Here is a 20,698-nt window from a genome sequence, read left to right as displayed (position 1 = left end):
CACAGGGACCAAGAGAACATTAAAAAAAAACAATAAACAAAAAACATTTATTGGGGCTCTTAACTCTAGAGGTTAGAGTCCATGATCACCATGGCAAGGAAAATGGCAGCAAGCAGGCAGGCATACAAGCAAGCAGGCATAGAACTGGAGTGGTTGCTGAAAGATTACATTCTGTTCTATGGTCACAACGCAGAGAAAGCAGGGGATAACTGAGAATGCAATGGATTTTTGAAACCTCAAAGCCCATGCCCGGTGACACACCTCCTCTGATAAGGCAAAACTTCTTAATCCTTCCCAAAAAGTTCCAACAACTTTGAAACAAGCATTCAAATATATGAACTGATAGTTCCATTCTCATTCAAACCACCATACATGGCTACTAGTATCATTTATTAGTGAAATTATATAGGGGGAGAACTATTTCAAGTAATGACGAAATAAGTATAAAAGCCCTCTTCTTGTCTGATTGTTTCCATTATTTGTTGTGTGTTGAGTAAGATATATGTGCTCATCACAGTGCAACCAGAATCCTATGAAACAAAAACACATTTTTGGATGAGATAAAAATGAAAGGGAATTTAAATAAATTCCCCATGTCCTTAAAACAAGTAAGTCAACAGGGCTTGGATTTACATTCATCCTATTTAAGACTAAAACCCAAGGACCGACTCCATACATAGAATGGCCTTCCAAGACCACCGGTCATTTTGGTACAACCTACAAGCATTATTGCTATAAGATGGAATACACATTGGTCTTCCTTTCTGGGGAGTTTTACTAAATGGGGTAATGATGGTCAAGGAAGGTAGGCATGTAATAGAAGGGCAATCAAACTAATCAAAATCATCTGAGGTCATCTGAGACCCCAGTAAAGTAAACTGAGTCACACACACACACACACACACACACACACACACACACACACACACACACACGGGGTGGGAGGGGGGTGAGGAGCAAGTGAGCAAGTGTTTGTCTTGGGCCAGAGAGAGTTGAGAAGAGAATTAATGTAGTGACAGAGGGAGTCTGATGGTGCATCAGCATGGCATCTAGGCCAGAAGTTCCATTTTTAAATGGTGTTAATGTGACAGAACTGTGGGCAATAGGCAAGTCTTATGTCTTAAGCTGAGAGGTAACTGACAAAAAGTACTTTAACCAGAATTAGAAATGCAGTGTTGTCTCTGACTGATGAAGAGACTGGCTGTCCCCCACTGTCATCTCAGGAGTCTGGAGGCATCTGATGAGCAGATGCTGCTGCTCAGATATAGATATGGAAAAACAGCAGCACCTTCCTCCATAGAACAGCAGAATTGTGTGCAGTAGCTCCAAGCAAAGCTTTTGTAAATAACTCTACTCACTCTACCCATTTCCTTTTCCCATAGTCCCTAGGGAGCTAAGATCTGTTCTAAGTTTTACAAAAGGAAAAAAAAATGATCATTTTGATGTTACTCCTTAAGTTTTCACTGGCTTTTAAAAATGTTTGGTTCTGGGTGGGGGTCTCACTGGTCCACTGTTTGTCCCCTCCCTACTTCTACCACAAATCCTTTACCCCAAACTCCTCAGCCTGGACAACACACATCATTCTTTTTCTCTAAATGTCCAAGGGCTATAAAGCCAACTGCCAACTTGTATGTTTCATGGAAATCAGTGAAGAAAAGCTAAGTCCCACCTACCCATGCAGAAGCCCAGCTGGGCCAAGGGAACTCATCACAATACTTGCCTGCCCCTAGGAAGTTTCTCTCCAGCGGCTTTCCCCATGGTATGCACCCAACAGCAGGGAATGTCTAATACACACTGCTCCAACGTGTGCTTGTACTCAGTCTTCCCTGCCTGGTTAAAGATCTACTTCCCTCTCTCATAATTCCCAGATCATGGCTGGCCAATCATCTTTCAGACCCCTCTTGACAACTCAAGTGCCGGTTGTCCCATGATTTCAATCTCTCCCTGCTGGTTTTATCAATTAGAAATAAAGACATGTTTGGGTTTATACATACAATAAAGTGAAACAATTGATCATCTCTTCATTTTATTTTCTAGACAACTTCTTCCTTGAAATAGTTGTCCCCATAATCTTTCTCATTAACTTACTACTTATTCATCAACAGCAGAATTCACTTAACATTCACAGTCTATATAAAGACTTTAACACAGGGGTAGCTCTGGTTCGGAGAGGTAGGACCACCGCAGGAGGAAGGGTAAGGTTTTAGCTCTTAGCTCTAACCTCTTGGCTTTCTTCTTTGCATTGGTTCTGTGTTTATTAATTAATAAGAAGGTTGGATACATCTACAAGAGTCTGTTTTGTGTTGGTGACTGTCCTGTAGAATGGCTGACATACCTAGTGTCACTCAGTTGGAGAAAACTTAATTTTACTGTCCCAGCAGGTATCTATTGCAAATAGCTTATGTGTTAGGGTTAGAATTTTGTGTTCACTTCCCCTGCTTGGTTCTGTTATTGTATGTGGTTTAAATCTGTGTAGGTCCTTGTGGCTACTGTCACTGTCCCTGTGAGTTCATATGTACACATTACACATATAGTACACTTGAGCATACTTATGACACCCCCAATACTTCCTATAACTCTTCCCAAATCCACCTCCTATCCCACTTCCCAAGCCCTTTTTACATTTAAAAACCCACTTAGTTCAATTTGCTGCCCAGCTCCACATAAATGAGGGGCCATCTACTATAGCATGGTTAATCTACCAGGGATCAAACCCTAAAAGAAAACTCACCCTCATTCCCCTGATAGCTCTTTATCTAAGCCATTTCTTAATATACTGTTTCAAAACAAAAAGAAAAAACAGAGTTCACTGATACTTAGTATGGTCATTTTCTTTTTGTGGGGAGGGAAACAAAGAGGACTAAGACATAACGATATTATTCATCATTACGTCTCTCTGACAAATATCTAGATGAACAATTTAACTGAAGGATTTACTTGGCCTCATGGTTTCAGATATTTGAGTCCATGCTTAGCTGGCTGCATTGCTTTTAAGACATCATGGCAAAGAGTATGTGGTGAAACGAAGCTGCTCTCTTTGCAGTGCCCAGGGATCAGAGAGAGAGGAAAAGGAAACAGGGACAATATATAACAGCCTTCAAAGATATGTCATCAGTGACTTCTCTACTCAACTAGGTGCCATCTCCTCATAGTTCATTCTGCTTTGACCCTTTCAAAGGATTAACCCAGTGTCTGCATGATGCAAGTGTCTCTTAGTACCAGCACTAGCTGGAGCAATCCTTCATCATCTGAGCCTGTGGAGACATTTTATATACACACTGTCATGCATGACCACAGTCTGCTTCTTTAAACTCCAGTGGAAACAGACAAACATAATATCTTGTGCATAACTTTATCTTGAACTTACCACACTTCCATCTACACAGAGTTGCTGCTCTTCATCAGATTATGAATTTCTGGAAAGAAGGTTTTATTTCACTGACTATTGGGTATGGTGCCTGGTGTAAAGGAGTGGGTACTTACTTGTTTGTTTAATTGAATGAAGTAAGCAAACATCGATCAACAATTAGAAAACAAAGACCCATGATGCAGCATGGCATTAATGAAGAAGAGGCAAGTATCTTTGTATGATCAGAAGGGCAGTCCACAAGACTGCCAGATCAAAAATTGTGAAGATAATCTATATCATATTCATTAGAATATACTGAGAGAAAAACAGTGGGGAAAACAAGTATTGAGACCATTCAATCCTAGTGAAATCCTAAAGAGCTTTGCATTCAATTATTGTTACTGAATATGTTATTCCAACCTTCTTGGAGTGTAGTTCAGATACTTACTTGCATTATAATGCAGGTTTTAGAATAGTGATGGCATTTTTAGAACTCGTTGGTACTTTACAGAGATCAAGCTATTAAAATATAAGGACAGGTCTACAAATATGTTTCTAAAGTACTATACATAATATCTAATATTGACTAATGACACTAAAGAGACATCAGAAAGGTAAACAAGAGCCAGGTGCATGCACATTAAGAAAAGAGCCTGAGGAGTGCCATCTCTGTACAATCACACAGTCACTGAACAAGCTCTTTAATTTCCCTGTGTTTCACTTCTCTCCTGTGGAAACTGGAGATACTAAGAGGGCTGATTTTATAGGGTTGGTTCAAGAATAAATACAGAGAACATTTCCTGCTCTTTGGAAGACACTTCTTGAGTTAGTTTAATTCAATATGCGTATTCCACATACTGGGGTACATATAACTGAGAATCATTTTTAAATGCATTACTTTGGATACATACCCCTGATTCACTCTCAAGTGAAACAAAATAGGCTGCCAGAGTTGAGTAAATAGAGTACTCCTGCATTTTAAACAAGCAAGCACACACGAAATTATTCCTAGTTGAGTATATAGATTAACACTTAAATTGGGCCCTAAACATTGAACAAAATCATCAGTAACTGTTAATAACACCAACCTCAAGAAACCTACACCTGTGTGGAAAGTGAACCAGTATTGAAAGTTGTTTTCAGACATTGCTGCATTGGCTGGCTCATTATAACGAACACATACTACTTCCTTGATTTAGAAAATTAACAATTTAATCTTAATAAAGTAAATATGGAAGTCTGGGAACCAAAACTACTGTCATGTGATATAGATACGGCCTGAAAAGTAGAAGTTAGAAAACTCAGATGAATCCTGAATGCAAAGGATAGTGATAGAGAACATGTGTGCAATGGCGCCTGCAGGCCTTCAGGGCAGCGGTGGTACATGGCAGCAAACACAGAAACAAACTATATCATTGGGTATGTGATACTATGGGAAATTCCCATTTTCACACATCATTTTTAGAATATGTACTTCCATTTCATAGCCTTTTATTTACATCTGAGTACAAACTGGGTTTTATAGGAAAATATTCTTCAATGCAATAAGTTAACATTCTGACCCAAGGCATTCTTTGCTGTTCCCTGGAGCTTCTGGAGTGGGAAGAGGAAAGATCTTGCCATCCAAGTGGTGGGATTTGGGACACAATGATTTTGACCAGTCACCCTCAACAATAAACCTCTCTGACAAATGTAGACAAATTTCTAAATGGTCTTATTAAATAAAAAAAAAAAAAAAACCACGGAGACAAATATAGGTGTGAAAGCCTTAGATCAGGGAAATAGTGAGAGCCAACTACCTCACCAGCTCTGCAGCTTCCAAATGCCATGTCTTGACTTCCTGTCTATCCAGGCTTTTATTGCCTTCCTGTTCTGCCCTCTCATTGACCTCTCTTAGCCCAGCTACCTTACCTACTCTTCTTATGCAGCTCTGTCACTTTCTGTCTATTTGTACAGACCTCCAGGTCTCTATGGTTGGTACTGGGATTAAAGACTTGTGTCACCACGCTTGGCTATATTCCCTAGTGTGGGCTTGAACACACAGAGACCCTGCCTGCTAAGTGATAGGATTAAGGGAGTGTGCTACCACTGCCTGACTTTTGTGTTTACTTAAAATGGCTTGCTATTTCCTCTTATCTACAGGCAAACATTATCTATTAACATACAAATAAAGTATCACCATATTTCAGCACAAATAAAATATCACCACATTTCCCCTCTTTTTGTCTAATGAAAATTAAAAAATTAAAAAAAAAATTCTGCAGGGAACCATGACTATGCCTAACAGCGACTTTATAATCTACAAAAAGAGGAGGATGGGATTCCCACAACAAGGATTCAACACGGACTATGATAAAGCCATTAAGCTGATTAACACCACCCAAAGATTGGCTTTGTATTACAAACTGCTCAGGACAATTTTGAGATGGCTAGCTAAGATGATTCAGATTCACAGACTACTCGAACAAGGACTTGAGACAAGCCCTGCACTTTCCCATTATGCAGATACTGGACAAATGATATAACCAACTCTCTCAGAACTTGACAATTAACCCAAAATTTTTCTTTTCAGGATCCTCTAAAGATGCCTTCACCCCCAGACAGCAAGAAGTAATTTTAAGAAAATGATGCCCACATTCCCAAGCGATGGGGTGGGTGGTTTTTGGTTCATTTAAAGAGTTATGGATATTGTCATTGTTTGCGATGGTTGATTACAAGTTGTTAACTGTTAATGATCAAAATAAAAGCTAAACAAAGAAGATTAGATTCAGGGTTCTTGTTTTAAAAAAGATGCATAAAAAGAGAAAAGAGGATATAGATAACAGGTAGATTATTGATTCTACTCTGAAAAAAAGATATAGAAATAATAGCATAAAAGGGTAGATTATTGAATCTCTGAAAAGAAAAAAGGAAAGATATAGAAATGATACTATAAAAGGTAGATTTTTGAATCTACTCAGAAAAGAAAGAAGAGAGGATATGGATATGATAAGATTAAAAAGGTCAATTATTGAATCTACTTTTAAAAAGGAACTACTTGTTTTAAATAGGATAAGTAATGAAATTTTTTGTCTGAATTTGTCAAATGTTAATGGACTGGACATTGTTAATGTATATAATGGAGTTTGGTTTTTTTTTTTGCCTGAACCTGTCAAATGTTAATGGACTAGACATTGTTAATGTAATTCTTGACTGTATATATTGTATATACTTATCGTATGTACTTTTTTATATTAGTTATAACTTTTTTATTTTAAACAAAAAAGGAGAAATGTTGATATATTGTGCACCCCAATAAACTTATCTGGGAGTCAAGAACAGAACAGCCACTATATTAAAAATAGAGATTAGGCAGTGGTAGCACATGCCTGCCTTTAATCCTAGCATTCTGTAGGCAGAGATACATCTGGATCTCTGCGATTTCAAGGCCACACTGGAAAATGAACCAGGCAATGGTGGCACATACCTTTAATCCCAGAAAGTGAAGGCAGGAAGCAGAAAGGTATTTAAGGCGTGAAAACCAGGAACCAGAGCCTTTTTAGCTTTTCGGCTTTTAGCAGCAGTTCAGCTGAGATCCATTCTGGATTTGGACTCAGAGGCTTCCAGTTTGAGGAAACAAGATCAGCTGAGGAGTTGCCGAGGTGAGGTTGGCTGTGGCTTGTTCTGCTTCTCTGAACTTTCAGAATTCACCGCCATATCTGGCTCCCCTGAGTTTTTATTTAATAAGACCACTTAGAAATTCAAGTTACAGACAAAGGCACTGCTGGTGTGTGTGCCTTTAAAAGCACATGCCTGCATCTCCTTCAGAACTGCCTAGGGCTTCCTCACCAGCTAAGCCTCTCTCAGCTGAGTGCTGATTACCCTGGACAAGAGAGGGGAAAGATGAATATATTTCTTTTTGGAGATACTGTGTCTTGATTTGACATTTTTATTTATCTAAACCTTTAAGCTTATCTTGCTTCAAATGGTAAAACCAGCTCTCCCCACAAGTCTCAAAGCTTAATCCACTATCAGTTAGAGTTGGTATTCAGGAGCAGTTAATTGTTCTGTGTCAGATCACCCAGTCCCTCTCAGTTTGACTCCCAGAGTGAACAGCGACACAACACAAAACAAAATCAGCAACTTGCTGTAGGATTAAGGAGCAATCGATAGCAGCCCAAACAGGGAGTAAATCTCATTAATTGGGTACAATAGTAGCTTGTCATCCCTGTCTCATAGATCCAAAGAGCTGTAAGTCCTTAGGACATCAGTACAAGGTCAACTGCCTCTTGGCCCCCACCTACTCCAATACCCAGAGGGCATCTGACACTTGAATCTTTTGATCATTCAGCTGGTAGAACCTTCAAACAATAAGGCTCAACTTAGGGTTTGGATCTGGTTATTGGACATTTCTCAATTGCTTAGTTTTTTTGAAGTAGAAAAATATGCTGATAAGTATCTCAGTACTTAAAAAATTCTACTCATTTATATAATATTACATATATATTAATTATTAGTTTATGTGTGTGTATGTGTTTGATTCTGTGTGTGGTAGGGGATGAACATGCACATGTATGCCTGTGCTGTGTGGACAACAGAGGTCAACTTACTGGATGCATCCTTGACCACTCTCCACCTTATTTTTTAAAATAGTTTTCATGTACCTGGTGCTGACTTATTTGGCTAGTCTGGGTGACTACCAAGCTCCGGTGGCGGGTGCCATTTTTATTTCATTAACCTCTCTCCCTCAGATTGGAAAACACACTCTTAATATGTCTCATCAGAGAAAAAGAAGCATGCTGACATTGAATTTAGTGGTCTATTACCACCTTCTCCTGTGTAGTTCTATGTATTTCCCACAGTGTAGGTAGACCTTTGTCTGCTAATGCCCTCTGCCTCTCTGAGACAAGGCTGCATGTCTCTTAATTGTCTAATGTACAGTCTGCACTGTTTATGACAGATGCATGGTATGGACTTTTATTCTTGTGAATGCATATACACTAGAAAAAACTGTCAGGAGACATAAACTTACTGAGTCATGAACATTCTGATCAAGGTTTACTGAGTTTAAATAATGCACTAGGCACTGGGCACTTAACGTGCTAAAGAACTTCATGAATATCAAGTCACCAACCCAAACACCCACACTTTCGGTGCACTGATGAGCACTAGCCCTGGCCCACCCCTCAACTGCATCTAGACAAAGCTCCATCCATCGTCTCTCTGGGATTGCCAGATGAGATGGCAATAACCATTCAGAGACAGTGCTCTCCTGGATTCCAGAGGCTGGTGGGGGCATGGCCATCTGAAATAGGCTGGTGGGAAGGGCAGAATTTAGATTAACAAGAATCAGGCAACATTTAAAAAAAAAAACCAAATAAACAGTAAAATAGACTGTGTTGGTTTACTGAGGAGTTTTTTTAAAAAAAAATTCAGACTAATAACACCCCAAAAACATCTTTGTTCATGAGATATTCTTCCCCTAAATGATTTGTATACATTCATTTGACACAGTATTTTTTTTCACACAATTTTTATGTGTATAAAGTACAACATGCAGCCCTGAGATAAAGGTGTATATGCATAACAAATGTCTGTGTGCCCACTTGTGCGCTGCGAGGGAGCTGCAGGACCATGGACAGCAAACTGAAAATCTTGCACCTGAGGGGAGGCTGCCTCCTACAGATTTAGAGGCTGAGGTAAGGCCTTCTACAACAGGAAGCCCAATCCCTTTCTTTTCATGAGTTCCCAGATCATTGAGAACTATGGAATTCAAAATACATTAGCACCTCAGGAAGAGCAGAACACAACAGTCTCATTGACCAGGAAAAGAAGGCATTTCTCCTGCCTACCAATAGACAAAGTCCATTGCATCTCTAAAGGAAACTAAATGAAAAGAAAGAAAAGCATGCATATAACCAGAAACCTTCCCACCAGGAAATGAGACTTCAAGAGACAGCACTAGCAGACACCAGGCTTAAACAACATAGTAATTATGGCCTAATTTATCTACGTACCTCCAAAGTGAGCTCTCAGTGATGCTCCCAAGGTTATAGTCATACAGCTTTGTCAAAATGAGAATCACCTGAAGGCAGAAGAAGAAATCATGGTTAGTCTCAAACAATTACAATCTCTTAGAACTGAAATGGCCCAAGGGAGGGCTTAGGATTCCTTTAATGGGCGCTTAACATAATTGGATAAATTGTTACTGCTTTTCTGTTACAAAGGGCTGGCAGCCTGGTACTGATCTTCTCAGGCCAGCTTCCCTGTCCACCTTTCTCAGTGCACACCACAGCCAGTTTTGTCCCATACATGCCTGTTTTGTCCATGTATGTCTTGCCCAGGAAGCTTACAAAACTGTCACATGTGTACATTTCAAGTTATCCCCTGAGTAAATATTCAGGAAATGTCAGTGGTAAAGTTCCCACCTCCCATAGCTGGGTCACATGGTCCACCATCCTTGATTCCTGAACCTCAGTGTGCCCATCTGATAGTGGCAGTAGAGAGCAAGATGCTAACTCCTGGGAACCATTACTGTGAAGAGTTAAAATGGATCATGAGTACAAATTACATATAAATTAGCATGAGTATCCTCAATATTAGCTCCATGCCTTTCTTTGTGAGTTTGATTAATTATTTCTTTTGACTTCATAGTCAGATAGGAGCTACTATACCACAGATGGGCAAGGCAATGGCATTGTAACCATAATGGAGCAGTTCTGGAACACATGATCCCTGAGACTTATGAAGTTGGGTATGGAGAGGCCTCCAAACTAGGAACAGGTTCTGGGAAAGAATGTACCCCAAACAAATTCCCTTTAGCTTCACAGCAAAAGCCCCTTTGGTTTGTTACCTGTTTCCAGCCTCACTTAGAGGAAATGGAACTATTTAGTTCATTTGTTCAGAATGCAGGAAACATTAATTGATCATCCAGAATTTTCCCTCATGCCAGAGGAGAACCCAAACAGGACAGTGAAACTTGGGGTCTGTGATTCAAATAGTGCAAAAACAAAACAAAAAAAACTCAAAAAGAAAAGGGGAGTTTCAGAGACCTGAGCCTTGCTTTTCAGTGCTCCTGGCAGGCTTGGCCATCACAGCACATGGAGATGAGAGCGAGCATCACTGGTACCTGTAACCATGAATAGGCTCTACCTGATTTCATGGAGTACCCAAGCCCCAGGGCACCTGCTCACAACCACTGCTCTTCCTCTGCCTGTTCACTCTTTGGACAAGAGGGAAGAATGTTCTGGCCCTATTCATTGTTCTGTTCCGGGTGGTATGCATGTCCTAGCCCTAGAACTTTTGCCCCTGTTATAATGTTTCAACTCAGCAGAAATCCATTCACATCAATGTCCTGGATTTTCTCTGAAGGCCTTGGGACCAATTATAGCCACAGCAAGCACACAATGTTCTAACCTTGAATTCCGAGGCAGTGGCTGCCCAAGCGTGCTAAATCCTTCCAAATTCCAGGTTACTGGCACAGTGCCTCATTTAGAAGACAGGAGCATCAATGATCCTTAACATTTCACAGAAAGCCAAGCAGGACTCCTTTCTAGGAAATGGAGAGCTATATTACCCAGAAGACCAACAGACCTCCAGACCTGTCCTCTAAGGCTGCTCTCTCCCAACCCACAGTGTGAGCTGCCATCAATGATCTCTTCAAAACTCCCTTCTTCAGCAAGACATGAGCATGTGTGAGGTGTGGGGCACCCTATGGGTACATCAGATGGCATGCCTGTGGTGGGGCATATGCTTAACAGATCCTTGTGCCAATTAAGTCACTCTAAGTGCTAAATTTCAATCACAGCCAACCCAGGAATGCTGATCAGTGGCAGCAGGGTGGCTGTTTGTTTGAAGACAGAGAATGATGTTGCAACTCCACCTCACTGTGATTTTGCCAAATAGGTCTATAAATTGCCTACCAAGAAAATGTGGGTATGGGCAGAAAGTATTTCTAGGTAGTTGCTCTTATGACACAATGTAGCAATAAACTAAATAATGAAGTTCAGATGGTTAGGGGCCATATCTCCCATTCATGTGACAAGGGACTTCAGAGGTGCTCAGGAGTAGGAGCCCTTTAACCCAGTGTGAAATGGTGTGAGCCAGCCCGCCCACACACACAGTGATTGTTTAAGAGTTTCCCAGGGCAAGTGGGCACAAAAGTGGAAATCTATTCTCTGCTTCCTCTTGCTGGGCTAGGAAAACTGAAAACGCCAGTGATACGGTCCAGCAGTTTATCAACACTGCACAGGAGAGGCATCCTTTCTAATGTTTCTCAGCATAGCTGTTCAAACCAATCTAACCTTTCTGTTTTTAGAACCAGAGCGAGAAGGAAAGGCAAACTTCTAGCCTTCAGTGATGTGTTCATTCGATTATCTGAGGTCTCTCTTCCCTTCATTCTCACCTTTGGGTGTATGCATTACTCATCACCTCACTCCTAGACAGCTAACTGATGCGATACTATGTAGGAGCTGTTAAATTGTTTATTGGTGAGTTATTGCTCTCTTCTGATTTGTAGTGCTATTTAATAACACTCTCACGTGTTAAAGGGGTCACAGCCCAAATCACTGCTCCAAAGTAAGGATAAGCTGAAAAACCTAATTGTCTGCCTATCCTGATATTATATCATCTTACAGCTTTTATATTTTCAAATATTAAAGAAATCAACAAAACTGTGGTAAAACTTATTTAAATAATACATGACTGATCATTTATTTTTACTCCATAAATAATTTTCGAGTATAGATTTTATTAGTTCAAGTACATGATACTTAACTATAAATTCAGTGGAAGCAAGAATATTGTCAGTTATGTGTGTGTCTGTGTGTGTTATATGCATGTGTTCATGTAGATGTGTGTGTATGAGAGAGGAGGTTTTACCTGCAAATATGCAATATCAGGTTTCTTGCTCTATCATTTTCCACCTAATATTTTGAGATAGGGTTTCTCACTAAAGCTGGAACTCACTGATTCTGCTAGATTGGCTAGACAATGACCTCCAGTGATGTGCTTATCTCTGCTTCCATGTGCTGAGGTTACAGATGCAAGTCACTACACCTTGTTTTGTCCTGGGTGTTGGGAATCAAAATTCAGGTCCTCATGCTTAAACAACCAGAACATTACTGATGGAACCATCTCCCCAGCCTCTATGAAGGCTATTTTGACAAACATACACCTATAGGAAATAATGTCTATAAGCTTCCTATTTATTATTATATCTTGATTTCATTGTATAGTTGCCCAAATACTCCTGATTAAAACAGTAAATACTAATCCAGATGACAACTTTCTTATGTTCCATTCCGAATCACAGGATATTTTCGAATATCTATGGCTATTCAAGCTATATAATAATAATAATCCAAATAATTGTGGGCTGATAACCTCTACTTAACAAAATATCTACATTCTCAGCATGAAGTCATATCTGGAACTTTCCACAGTAGCATATCAGAAGTGTCCTTCCTAATCAGTCTCAGAACTCCTGTTACCACATGAAATCTGTCTCTTGCTGTGACTCTTTTTTTTCTTTTCTCTTCTTTCTTTCTTTCTTTCTTTTTTTTTTTTTTTGGTCACATTCTTGCCTTACAAAACCTTACTTTGTTCATACTTAAAGAAAATGTACCACCCACCGAGCCATTGTGTGGCAGTCATCCATTCCTTAGTAGTCTGTATGGGAAAGGGTGATGTGCTTAAGGAAACGAGCAAAGGTTTTCTGCTTAGTGTAGAGATAAAGTCAGACTGGGACCCCAATGCAGCCCTTTGTCCAGAGCCTTCCATACTCCTTATTGAATAATTCCATCAACGTTGACCACTCACTCTTTTGCATAAAGGTGAGAAATTATCACTGAGGACTTTGTGACAGAAAAATACCATTTCACTCCCTCAAAGCTTCAACCCTTTTCTACTTTGTATTACAAATCAAAGCTTTTGTAGATATAAATAGAGACACTAATATATGCATGACTAAACAGACAGGTTCACTGTTGCTTAAGTTTTCCTGCCTGGCCCACAGTCAGGACAAATCTCTCTCACCTGCCAGTACCACAGCCGCTCAGACCCGACCAAATAAACATAGAGACTTATATTGGTTGCAAACTGTATGGCCGTGGCAGGCTTCTTGCTAACTGTTCTTACAGCTTAAATTAATCCATTTCCATTAATCTATACCTTGCCACATGGCTCGTGGCTTACCGGCATCTTCACATGCTGTTTGTCATCATGGCGGCTGGTAGTGTCTCTCCGACTCAGCCTTCCACTTCCCATCCTTGTCCCGCCTATACTTCCTGCCTGGCCACTGGCCACACTATCGATACTTATTCAGGATTTCAGTGGGCAACTGCTTTGAGTTCTGAAAAAGCTGATTCTGTAATCACTCATTTGCTAGAAGTTATGGCCATCATGGGTATACCTGCACAAATCAAAACTGATAATGCTCCATCATATGTCTCTGTTAAAATGAAACAGTTTTTTGCTTATTACAATATAAAGCATATTACAGGCATACCACATAATCCTACAGGTCAAGCAGTTATAGAAAGATCAAACAGAACTCTAAAGGATATGCTAAATAAACAGAAAGGGGTAACAAAACCCCCAGAAACAGACTGCATAATGCTCTATTAACTTTGAATTTTCTTAATGCCAATGAGAAAGGAACAACAGCTGCAGAGAGACATTGGATAATAGAAAAACTACAGAATTAAATCAGTCTATATACTTTAAGGATGTGCTGACGTCAGAATGGAAACCAGGGTATGTGTTACGTTGGGGACGAGGTTTTGCTTTTGTTTCTACGGGAGAAGATAAGTTGTGGGTACCATCAAAATTGATAAAGGTTCGATTTGAACAAGAGAAACTTCTTAATTAGAGGAGGTGATAGTTCTTCAACCAGCATGAACATCCAATTTAAACTAACTTATACAAGTAACACATGTCTTTTCATTTAATCAGATAATAACTTGCCAAAAAGGAACATCCCCAAAATTAGACTTGGGGAAAGGTTTTTGTTTTTGTCTTTTAGGAGAATGAAGGTTAAGGAATCTGAAGAACACTGGAAAATGAGACAACTGAAGAAAAGGGACAAATCATCTATCCCAGGAAACAGAGTGAAACGGCATATGGGTATATATTACCTAAAAAATTTTATGTCTTCCTAAAGGTTTGTTTCTGCTTTTCTCTAAAAATTTAACACTATTGGTCTTCTAATAGTCCCAGTTCAATTAAAATTTAAAACTGACTTTGGAGTTGGAGAATGGCTCTCTCCTTCTTTAAACTCAAGCATGTTGTTAAAAGGAAAATGCAAACTCCCTGAATCATGCCAGAATAAAAGAGCCATCTTCTGCTATGGGACAGGAGAAAAGCCAAATTAATTAAGGGACTATTCTATTACTAATCTCAACTCTTTGATTCTATTCTGATTCTTTAAAACTTTTCTTAAAGTATAAATTTTATATCAAAATTTACAAGATTAATATATATATAGATATATAGATATATATACATTTTAAACTTTGTTAAGATATGAATGGTCATATAGAGTACTAATTAATTCTAGAAAAAAGGCTTCAATTAGCTGCATATATATGTCTTTGTGTTCGAGTCTCTTATCAGTTTTCTGCAGGAAATCACGGCCAGGCCTAACATCAACTGAAGTCTCCAGGAAGAAGATGGGGCCCCACAACAACAACAATTCCACGTGGACAATAATAACATCACTAAGCTGACAAACATCATCTACAGATCAGCTTTGAACTACAAGGTGCTCAGAGCAATTTTGAGATGACTAGCTGAGATGATCCAGTCTCAAAGACTACTTGAATAAAGACTTGAGATAAACCCTGAACTTTGGCATTATACACAGACTGGATAATGAAGGATATAGTTACCTTTCCTAGAATTTGACAATTAACCTAAAATTTTTCTTTCAGGATAAAGATAACTTCGCCCATACCCAGCAGGAAGCAATTTTAAGAATACGACGCCCACATTCCCAAAGAGGTGGTGTGGGGCGGGTGGTTTTTTGGTCTTTTTAATGGGTTTTGGGTCTGGGATAATTTTCATTGTTTAGGGGAGATGGTTACAAGTTGTTGTCAAGGGTTAGGAAAAAGGCTAAGCAAAGGAGATTAGATTAAAAAAAAAGAGAGAGAGAAAGAAAAGAAAAGAAAAGAAAAAGATAATTACTAGTTTTAAATACTTTACATTGGATTGGATTGTTTTATATTGTATACAAATTATATATATTGAAATTGATATTGTTAGAAAATGCTATATGTATATTTCAAATTGTACTTATACCATTCATTTAACAATGCAATTTTCTGATCCTTGAATGTTATTATTACCAACTATTAGGATATAAAGAAATGAAAGTTAGTAGTTAGACATTACAATAGAACTTGTAGTCATATTAGATATGTTTTAAAAATTGAGCAGATATATTTTAGACAGGTCATCTTCAAACCTTTCAGAGATCTACAGTATATGGCATTTAAAATGTTTTAATAACTTAGAAAATTTTTCTTTTTTGTTATGATTATGAGACATGTCGGCTCCTGGCAGTACCAATCTACTTCAGAGAAAATATGGGCATTGAAGAAACTGCATATGGAGTTAACTTTCATTGTGGCAAAAGTTAGCCACTGGACAACAAAGTATCCTCGAATCAACTGCTGACAAAATGGACAGACAGGACATGAAACAAAGGACTACTGATTCTTGCCAAAACAAGTGTGGTTATGGCTTTATCAAAAGGCATCTTCTGAGGCCAGGACAATATGGCACCATCCCTGAAGTGGCCTTCGCAACTCGGAAAAGGTACAGTGCCCTTTTCTTCAAAGGCAGCTGAACAGGCAGTGGGCCGATGGCTTCTGATGTGCAATGGAACAGCAGCTGAAACAGTTATTCTTGAAGAGTAACTAAGCTCACGCCTCTCAATAGTAGACTGGCATTTGATAGAGGGATGTGGAGAAGAACGGGATGCTGAGATGAAGCCATATATACACAGCCAAGAAGAATGGACAGCTGAATTAAAAAACCATCAACAATTTCCAGAATTTAAAATCCTGAATCATGACATGACACTAGTGGAATTCAGGTGTTTCTGGTACATGGACTGCTCTCACCCAATGTGAGATTGAACTGTTGACCTTGTGTACATCCTACTTCACAAATGAGTCTGTCAGATATGCTAAGCCTATAGGCTGAAGATGATGCCCCAGCATTGGGGAGAAACCTCAGGTGACTGTCCATTCAGCTGGCTGTTTCTGTCAACTCACAAATTTTTTGCAAGTTGCTTGCATGCACTTTCTGTTTTTATTTTTGTTAGCTAATATTATTTCCTTCTTGGGTCTCTGAGGGAGTTGAAGATTAGTTAGTTATAGTTGAAGATTAGTTAGTTATAGTTGAAGGTTAGTTAGTTATAGTTGAAGATTAATTAAGATAGAAAGTGAATTAGATACATTTTGGACTTAACAAAAAAGGATAGATAATGAAATTATTTTCTCTGAATTTGTCAAATACAAATGGACTAGACATTATTTAGACATTTATTACTTGTATATATTTTATATAGTCATTGTACCTTTGTATATAGTTTTTCTTTTGTTTTTTTCCTTTTTATTAAAATAGAAAAGGGGAAATGTGGTGTTATTTTACTTGTACTGAAATGTGATTTTAATTGTATATTAATAAATAAAGTTGCCTGGGGGTCAGAGCTATTAGAGCCATAGCAAGTGCATGGCGGCGGTGGCGCACACCTTTAAGGACCTGGAGGGCAGTACATACAGGCAGTGACGAGGCAGTCACGTGTTTGGGTTTACAACCAATGAGAAAGCAGAACAGCTAGACTATATAAAGACACACACACAGGAAGTAGGTCCTTTTTGGAGAGCTCTCTTGACTGAAGAGGATTGCTGAAGCAGGAAGGGTGAGGCTCTTAGCTCTGACCTCTTGGCTTTCTTCTCTGAATCGGCTCTGTGTTTCTTATTTAATAAGACAGTTGGTTACATCTACAGTCCACTATAAATTGGTAAAAGCCAGTTAAATACCTTTTGTACCAACATAGCTGGACAAGTGTTCTTTCTGAGTTTGCTTAAAATTAATTAATTTGGAAACATTGTTGGTTAATAACAGATAGTCTCCATTAGGCAAATTATTACCCACATGACAATTTTGAATATGACAGTGTTTTTTCATTGTTACCATAAAACATAATTTAGAAACAAAACTCCGAGCATTTATGGAGCCCTCAGATCAACTTCCTGGGAAAGCAATTCTGTCTGGCATGTGTTGGCAACATCTAAGTGCTATAGAGCAGAGGATGAAAATTCATTGTTCACTGTCTAAACAGCAGCACTGGAATTTTCTGTGTCTTTTATCAAGGAAAGAAATAGTTTTCCCTAAGCACAAATTAAGCAATTTAACCCTACTGGAAGGAAAATAGAATGCTATGAGTATGTCATGCATTTATCATGATATTTGGCTTGGCCACTAACCTTGACGTGCCTTCATTTGGGGGAAAATCTTAGAAAATGGGGACACACTACCATCTCTTACTTTCTGCCCCTACACCCGCTGTGCAATGCTAAACACTAAATGGAACATTTAGTGTTCCTACACCGCCTCCTGTAACTGCTCTGGGATCATTGTGGAAGACCGGGTAGAAACAGTGTAGTAGTCAGAGGTGGTCTTAGCTACAAAAGAACAGTGTCTATTGAACATAGCAGAACTGTTGTGGAATACTAGTTGAAGATGTGTTACATTGTTTTTCTGCTGTGCAACATTTGTTTAATGATGCAAAGATGTGTTGCATTCTTTTATGTTGCATTTGTTTAACTCTGTAAAGCTTTGTCACTTTGCCTGTATAAAACACCTGATTGGTCTAATAAAGAGTTGAATACCCAATAGCAAGGCAGGAGAAAGGATAGGCAGGGATGGCAGGTAGAGAGAATAAATAGGAGAAACCTGGGAAGTGAAGATTGAGGAGTGAGAAATAGGAGAAATCTGGGAAGACAAGATTGAGGAGCAAGAAAAGAAGGAGAGGACAAAATCAGGGGCCAGCCACCCAGCTACATAGCAAGCCACAAAGTAAGAAATAAAGAAAGGTATATAGAATAGAGAAAGTAAAAACCCAGAGGCAAAAAGTAAATGGGATAATTTAAGAAAAGCTAGCTAGAAACAAGACTCCATGTATTTATTTGGGAGTTTGGTGGTAGGCCCCAAAGAGTAAAGAGTAAAGAAAAACCAACAACACAGGACCCTTGCACATGTGAACTCCCAGCAGTTGGAACAGCATGCACAAAATATGTCCAAACCTAAGCAAGACCAAAATCTCAACATGGAGAGGGGAGATGAGCATAAAGTTTCACCCCTAGCAAAGAAGCTATTGATAGTTGTGGGCTGCTGGTAGAGGTGCAGTTTTCTCTAAGAGTATAGCCCATGAAAAGCCAATTACATGCCAGTGGAAGGCCATATATCTATAAAAACCTGGGAAGCATATATTGGCCATGATGGTGGGGGTGGAGGGGAAAGATGACAAAGTTTGAGGGATGGAAAAACAAGTGGATCTTGGAAGAGCTGGGGATAGAATGGCAAATACGATCAAAATGAGTTGTATTAAATTCTGAAAGAACTAGTACAATATTTATTAAAAATTAATAAAAAATGAAAACATCAGAAAAGAAAATGGGGATATACCTATTTATTTTTTTCAATTGCCAATAATCTGTATTCTTTTTTTTTCTCTTTCTCTATGGATCCAACTATGGAAACAAATCTCAAGGGAAATGAACTGTGTCTCAGGCTCCTAAAGAGTGAGCAGTCTGTGCCACAAGATCCTGAAGTCTCTTTCCCAATGCTCAGTAGCTCAATATCTGAATAATGCAGATGATGGCAGGATCTTAGTCTATAAAGTAACATAATTCAGGCTTGGATAGGCAGGTGTTTCTGTAATTGTGGTGCCTGAGGAGAACTTACAGAGCTCAACCAAGCTAATGCTCATAATCTCTGTCTCCTGAGGTGGGCCCTTGTCTGCCTCTAGTGAACAGGAACAGGCCCAACTGAAGATGACAGGAGGCTGGGACAAGATTGAAGTTAGTGAGCTCCCTCTCCCTCATCAGCTTCTAGTAGGCCTAAAGGTTTCTTTGTTATCTAGCTAAAAAGGCTATCTATCTGCTTACTCTAACAGCTTGCTACAGAACATTTGGATGGATGCAAGACTGAAGCCAATACAGGGACAAAGAGCTATAAAGAGTCTCAAGAGATCTGGAGTTTGAACGACTAGATAAAAAATAGGTGTTCTGGTTTGGATTACTTTCTTTGTACTCCAAAATTAGTAAAAAGAAGCAAACTAACCATACTGCCTTCCTTTGAAATATGCATGTTCCAGATTGTGTCTTTGGTTCAGCAAGTATTTATCCAACTTTTCAACTTAGACATTTTTATTCGTTGGGGGAATTGTGAATCCTTTGAGAATCTGACCTGATAAAAATCTATGGGCATAAAATAATGAATAGAAGTTTAATGATGTCATTGATCTTTTCTGAATCCTAAAGGGGTAAGAAATTCAAGAATGAGAACTTATATAATTTCAGGAACATAAGATCTTTGTTCAGAAGAAAGAACATTCAGCTTGAAAATTTTGCACATTTAACTCAATCAACATTCCGTGAGGCTTGCTAAAAGCTGGGAACAAAAAAAAATGTACTGTGAAGAAGCAAGATGGGAAAGAGGGTTGTTACCAGTCCCTAGAGACTCACAACCTGGAAACCAAAAGAGAAAAAAAGTTGAAAATGCAGCAAAACACACCCATACCTTTCAGAAAGCAAGCAAGAGAGGTGTCATCAGTGATGAAGTTATAGAAGAGGAGGCATTCCTCAAGTGCATGTAATATGGTCAGAGATCAAAGGATAGAGACACTATATTTTAAGGAAAAGGAGCCCGAATATGGCAGCATAGAGGCTTTGAAGTCAAGATAGCTTTGGCAGAAAACACAGGTTTAGCTCTAGCTTTGAGTAGGAGTGCACAAAATACCAGAACTGGGAGACAGGCTTTGGCTCCTCTTGGGGATCCTTAAGCATTAGCTTGGATGTGCTCTTTACTGGAAAGGGAAAGAGTTTATGAATCAGTACACCAGCTTTGGAGTTCTGAGCTAGCCATGATATCCAAGAGATCGCCTTTAGCACAAAAGCCAGATCCCTACAATCCACCCAAAGGAGATTTTGTTATTTCTTATAGAAGGAGGCCCAGAGTTGGTGCAATTCCAGAAGGAACTGAGCATGTCAGTGACATCAGACCCAAGTGATGACCACTTGTCCTCTGCAACAAGGCCAACCCTCTGTACTCTTTATTTTCATATCTGCAGGCTGCCAC

The 20,698-nt window shown here is 39.1% G+C and overlaps 1 protein-coding gene across 6 annotated transcripts in view; it reads right to left on the bottom strand.

Annotated features, from left to right (window-relative positions):
• Sorcs1 (sortilin related VPS10 domain containing receptor 1) overlaps window positions 1–20,698 on the bottom strand; it is a 555,377-nt gene that overhangs the window by 343,777 nt on the left and 190,902 nt on the right. For all 6 annotated transcript variants that reach the window (XM_052714730.1, XM_052714729.1, XM_052714725.1 and 3 more), the window contains exon 2: window positions 9,346–9,413. In XM_052714730.1, coding sequence (XP_052570690.1) covers window positions 9,346–9,413 — 68 coding nt within the window. The remainder of the gene's footprint in view (window positions 1–9,345; window positions 9,414–20,698) is intronic.

This window comes from Peromyscus californicus, unplaced genomic scaffold (genome assembly GCF_007827085.1).
Source record: "Peromyscus californicus insignis strain IS unplaced genomic scaffold, ASM782708v3 Scaffold_4__1_contigs__length_199733344, whole genome shotgun sequence".
NCBI lineage: Eukaryota > Metazoa > Chordata > Mammalia > Rodentia > Cricetidae > Peromyscus > Peromyscus californicus.
The sequence above is the reverse complement of the archived record's forward strand: the minus strand, read 5'-3'. Positions and strand labels throughout refer to the sequence as shown.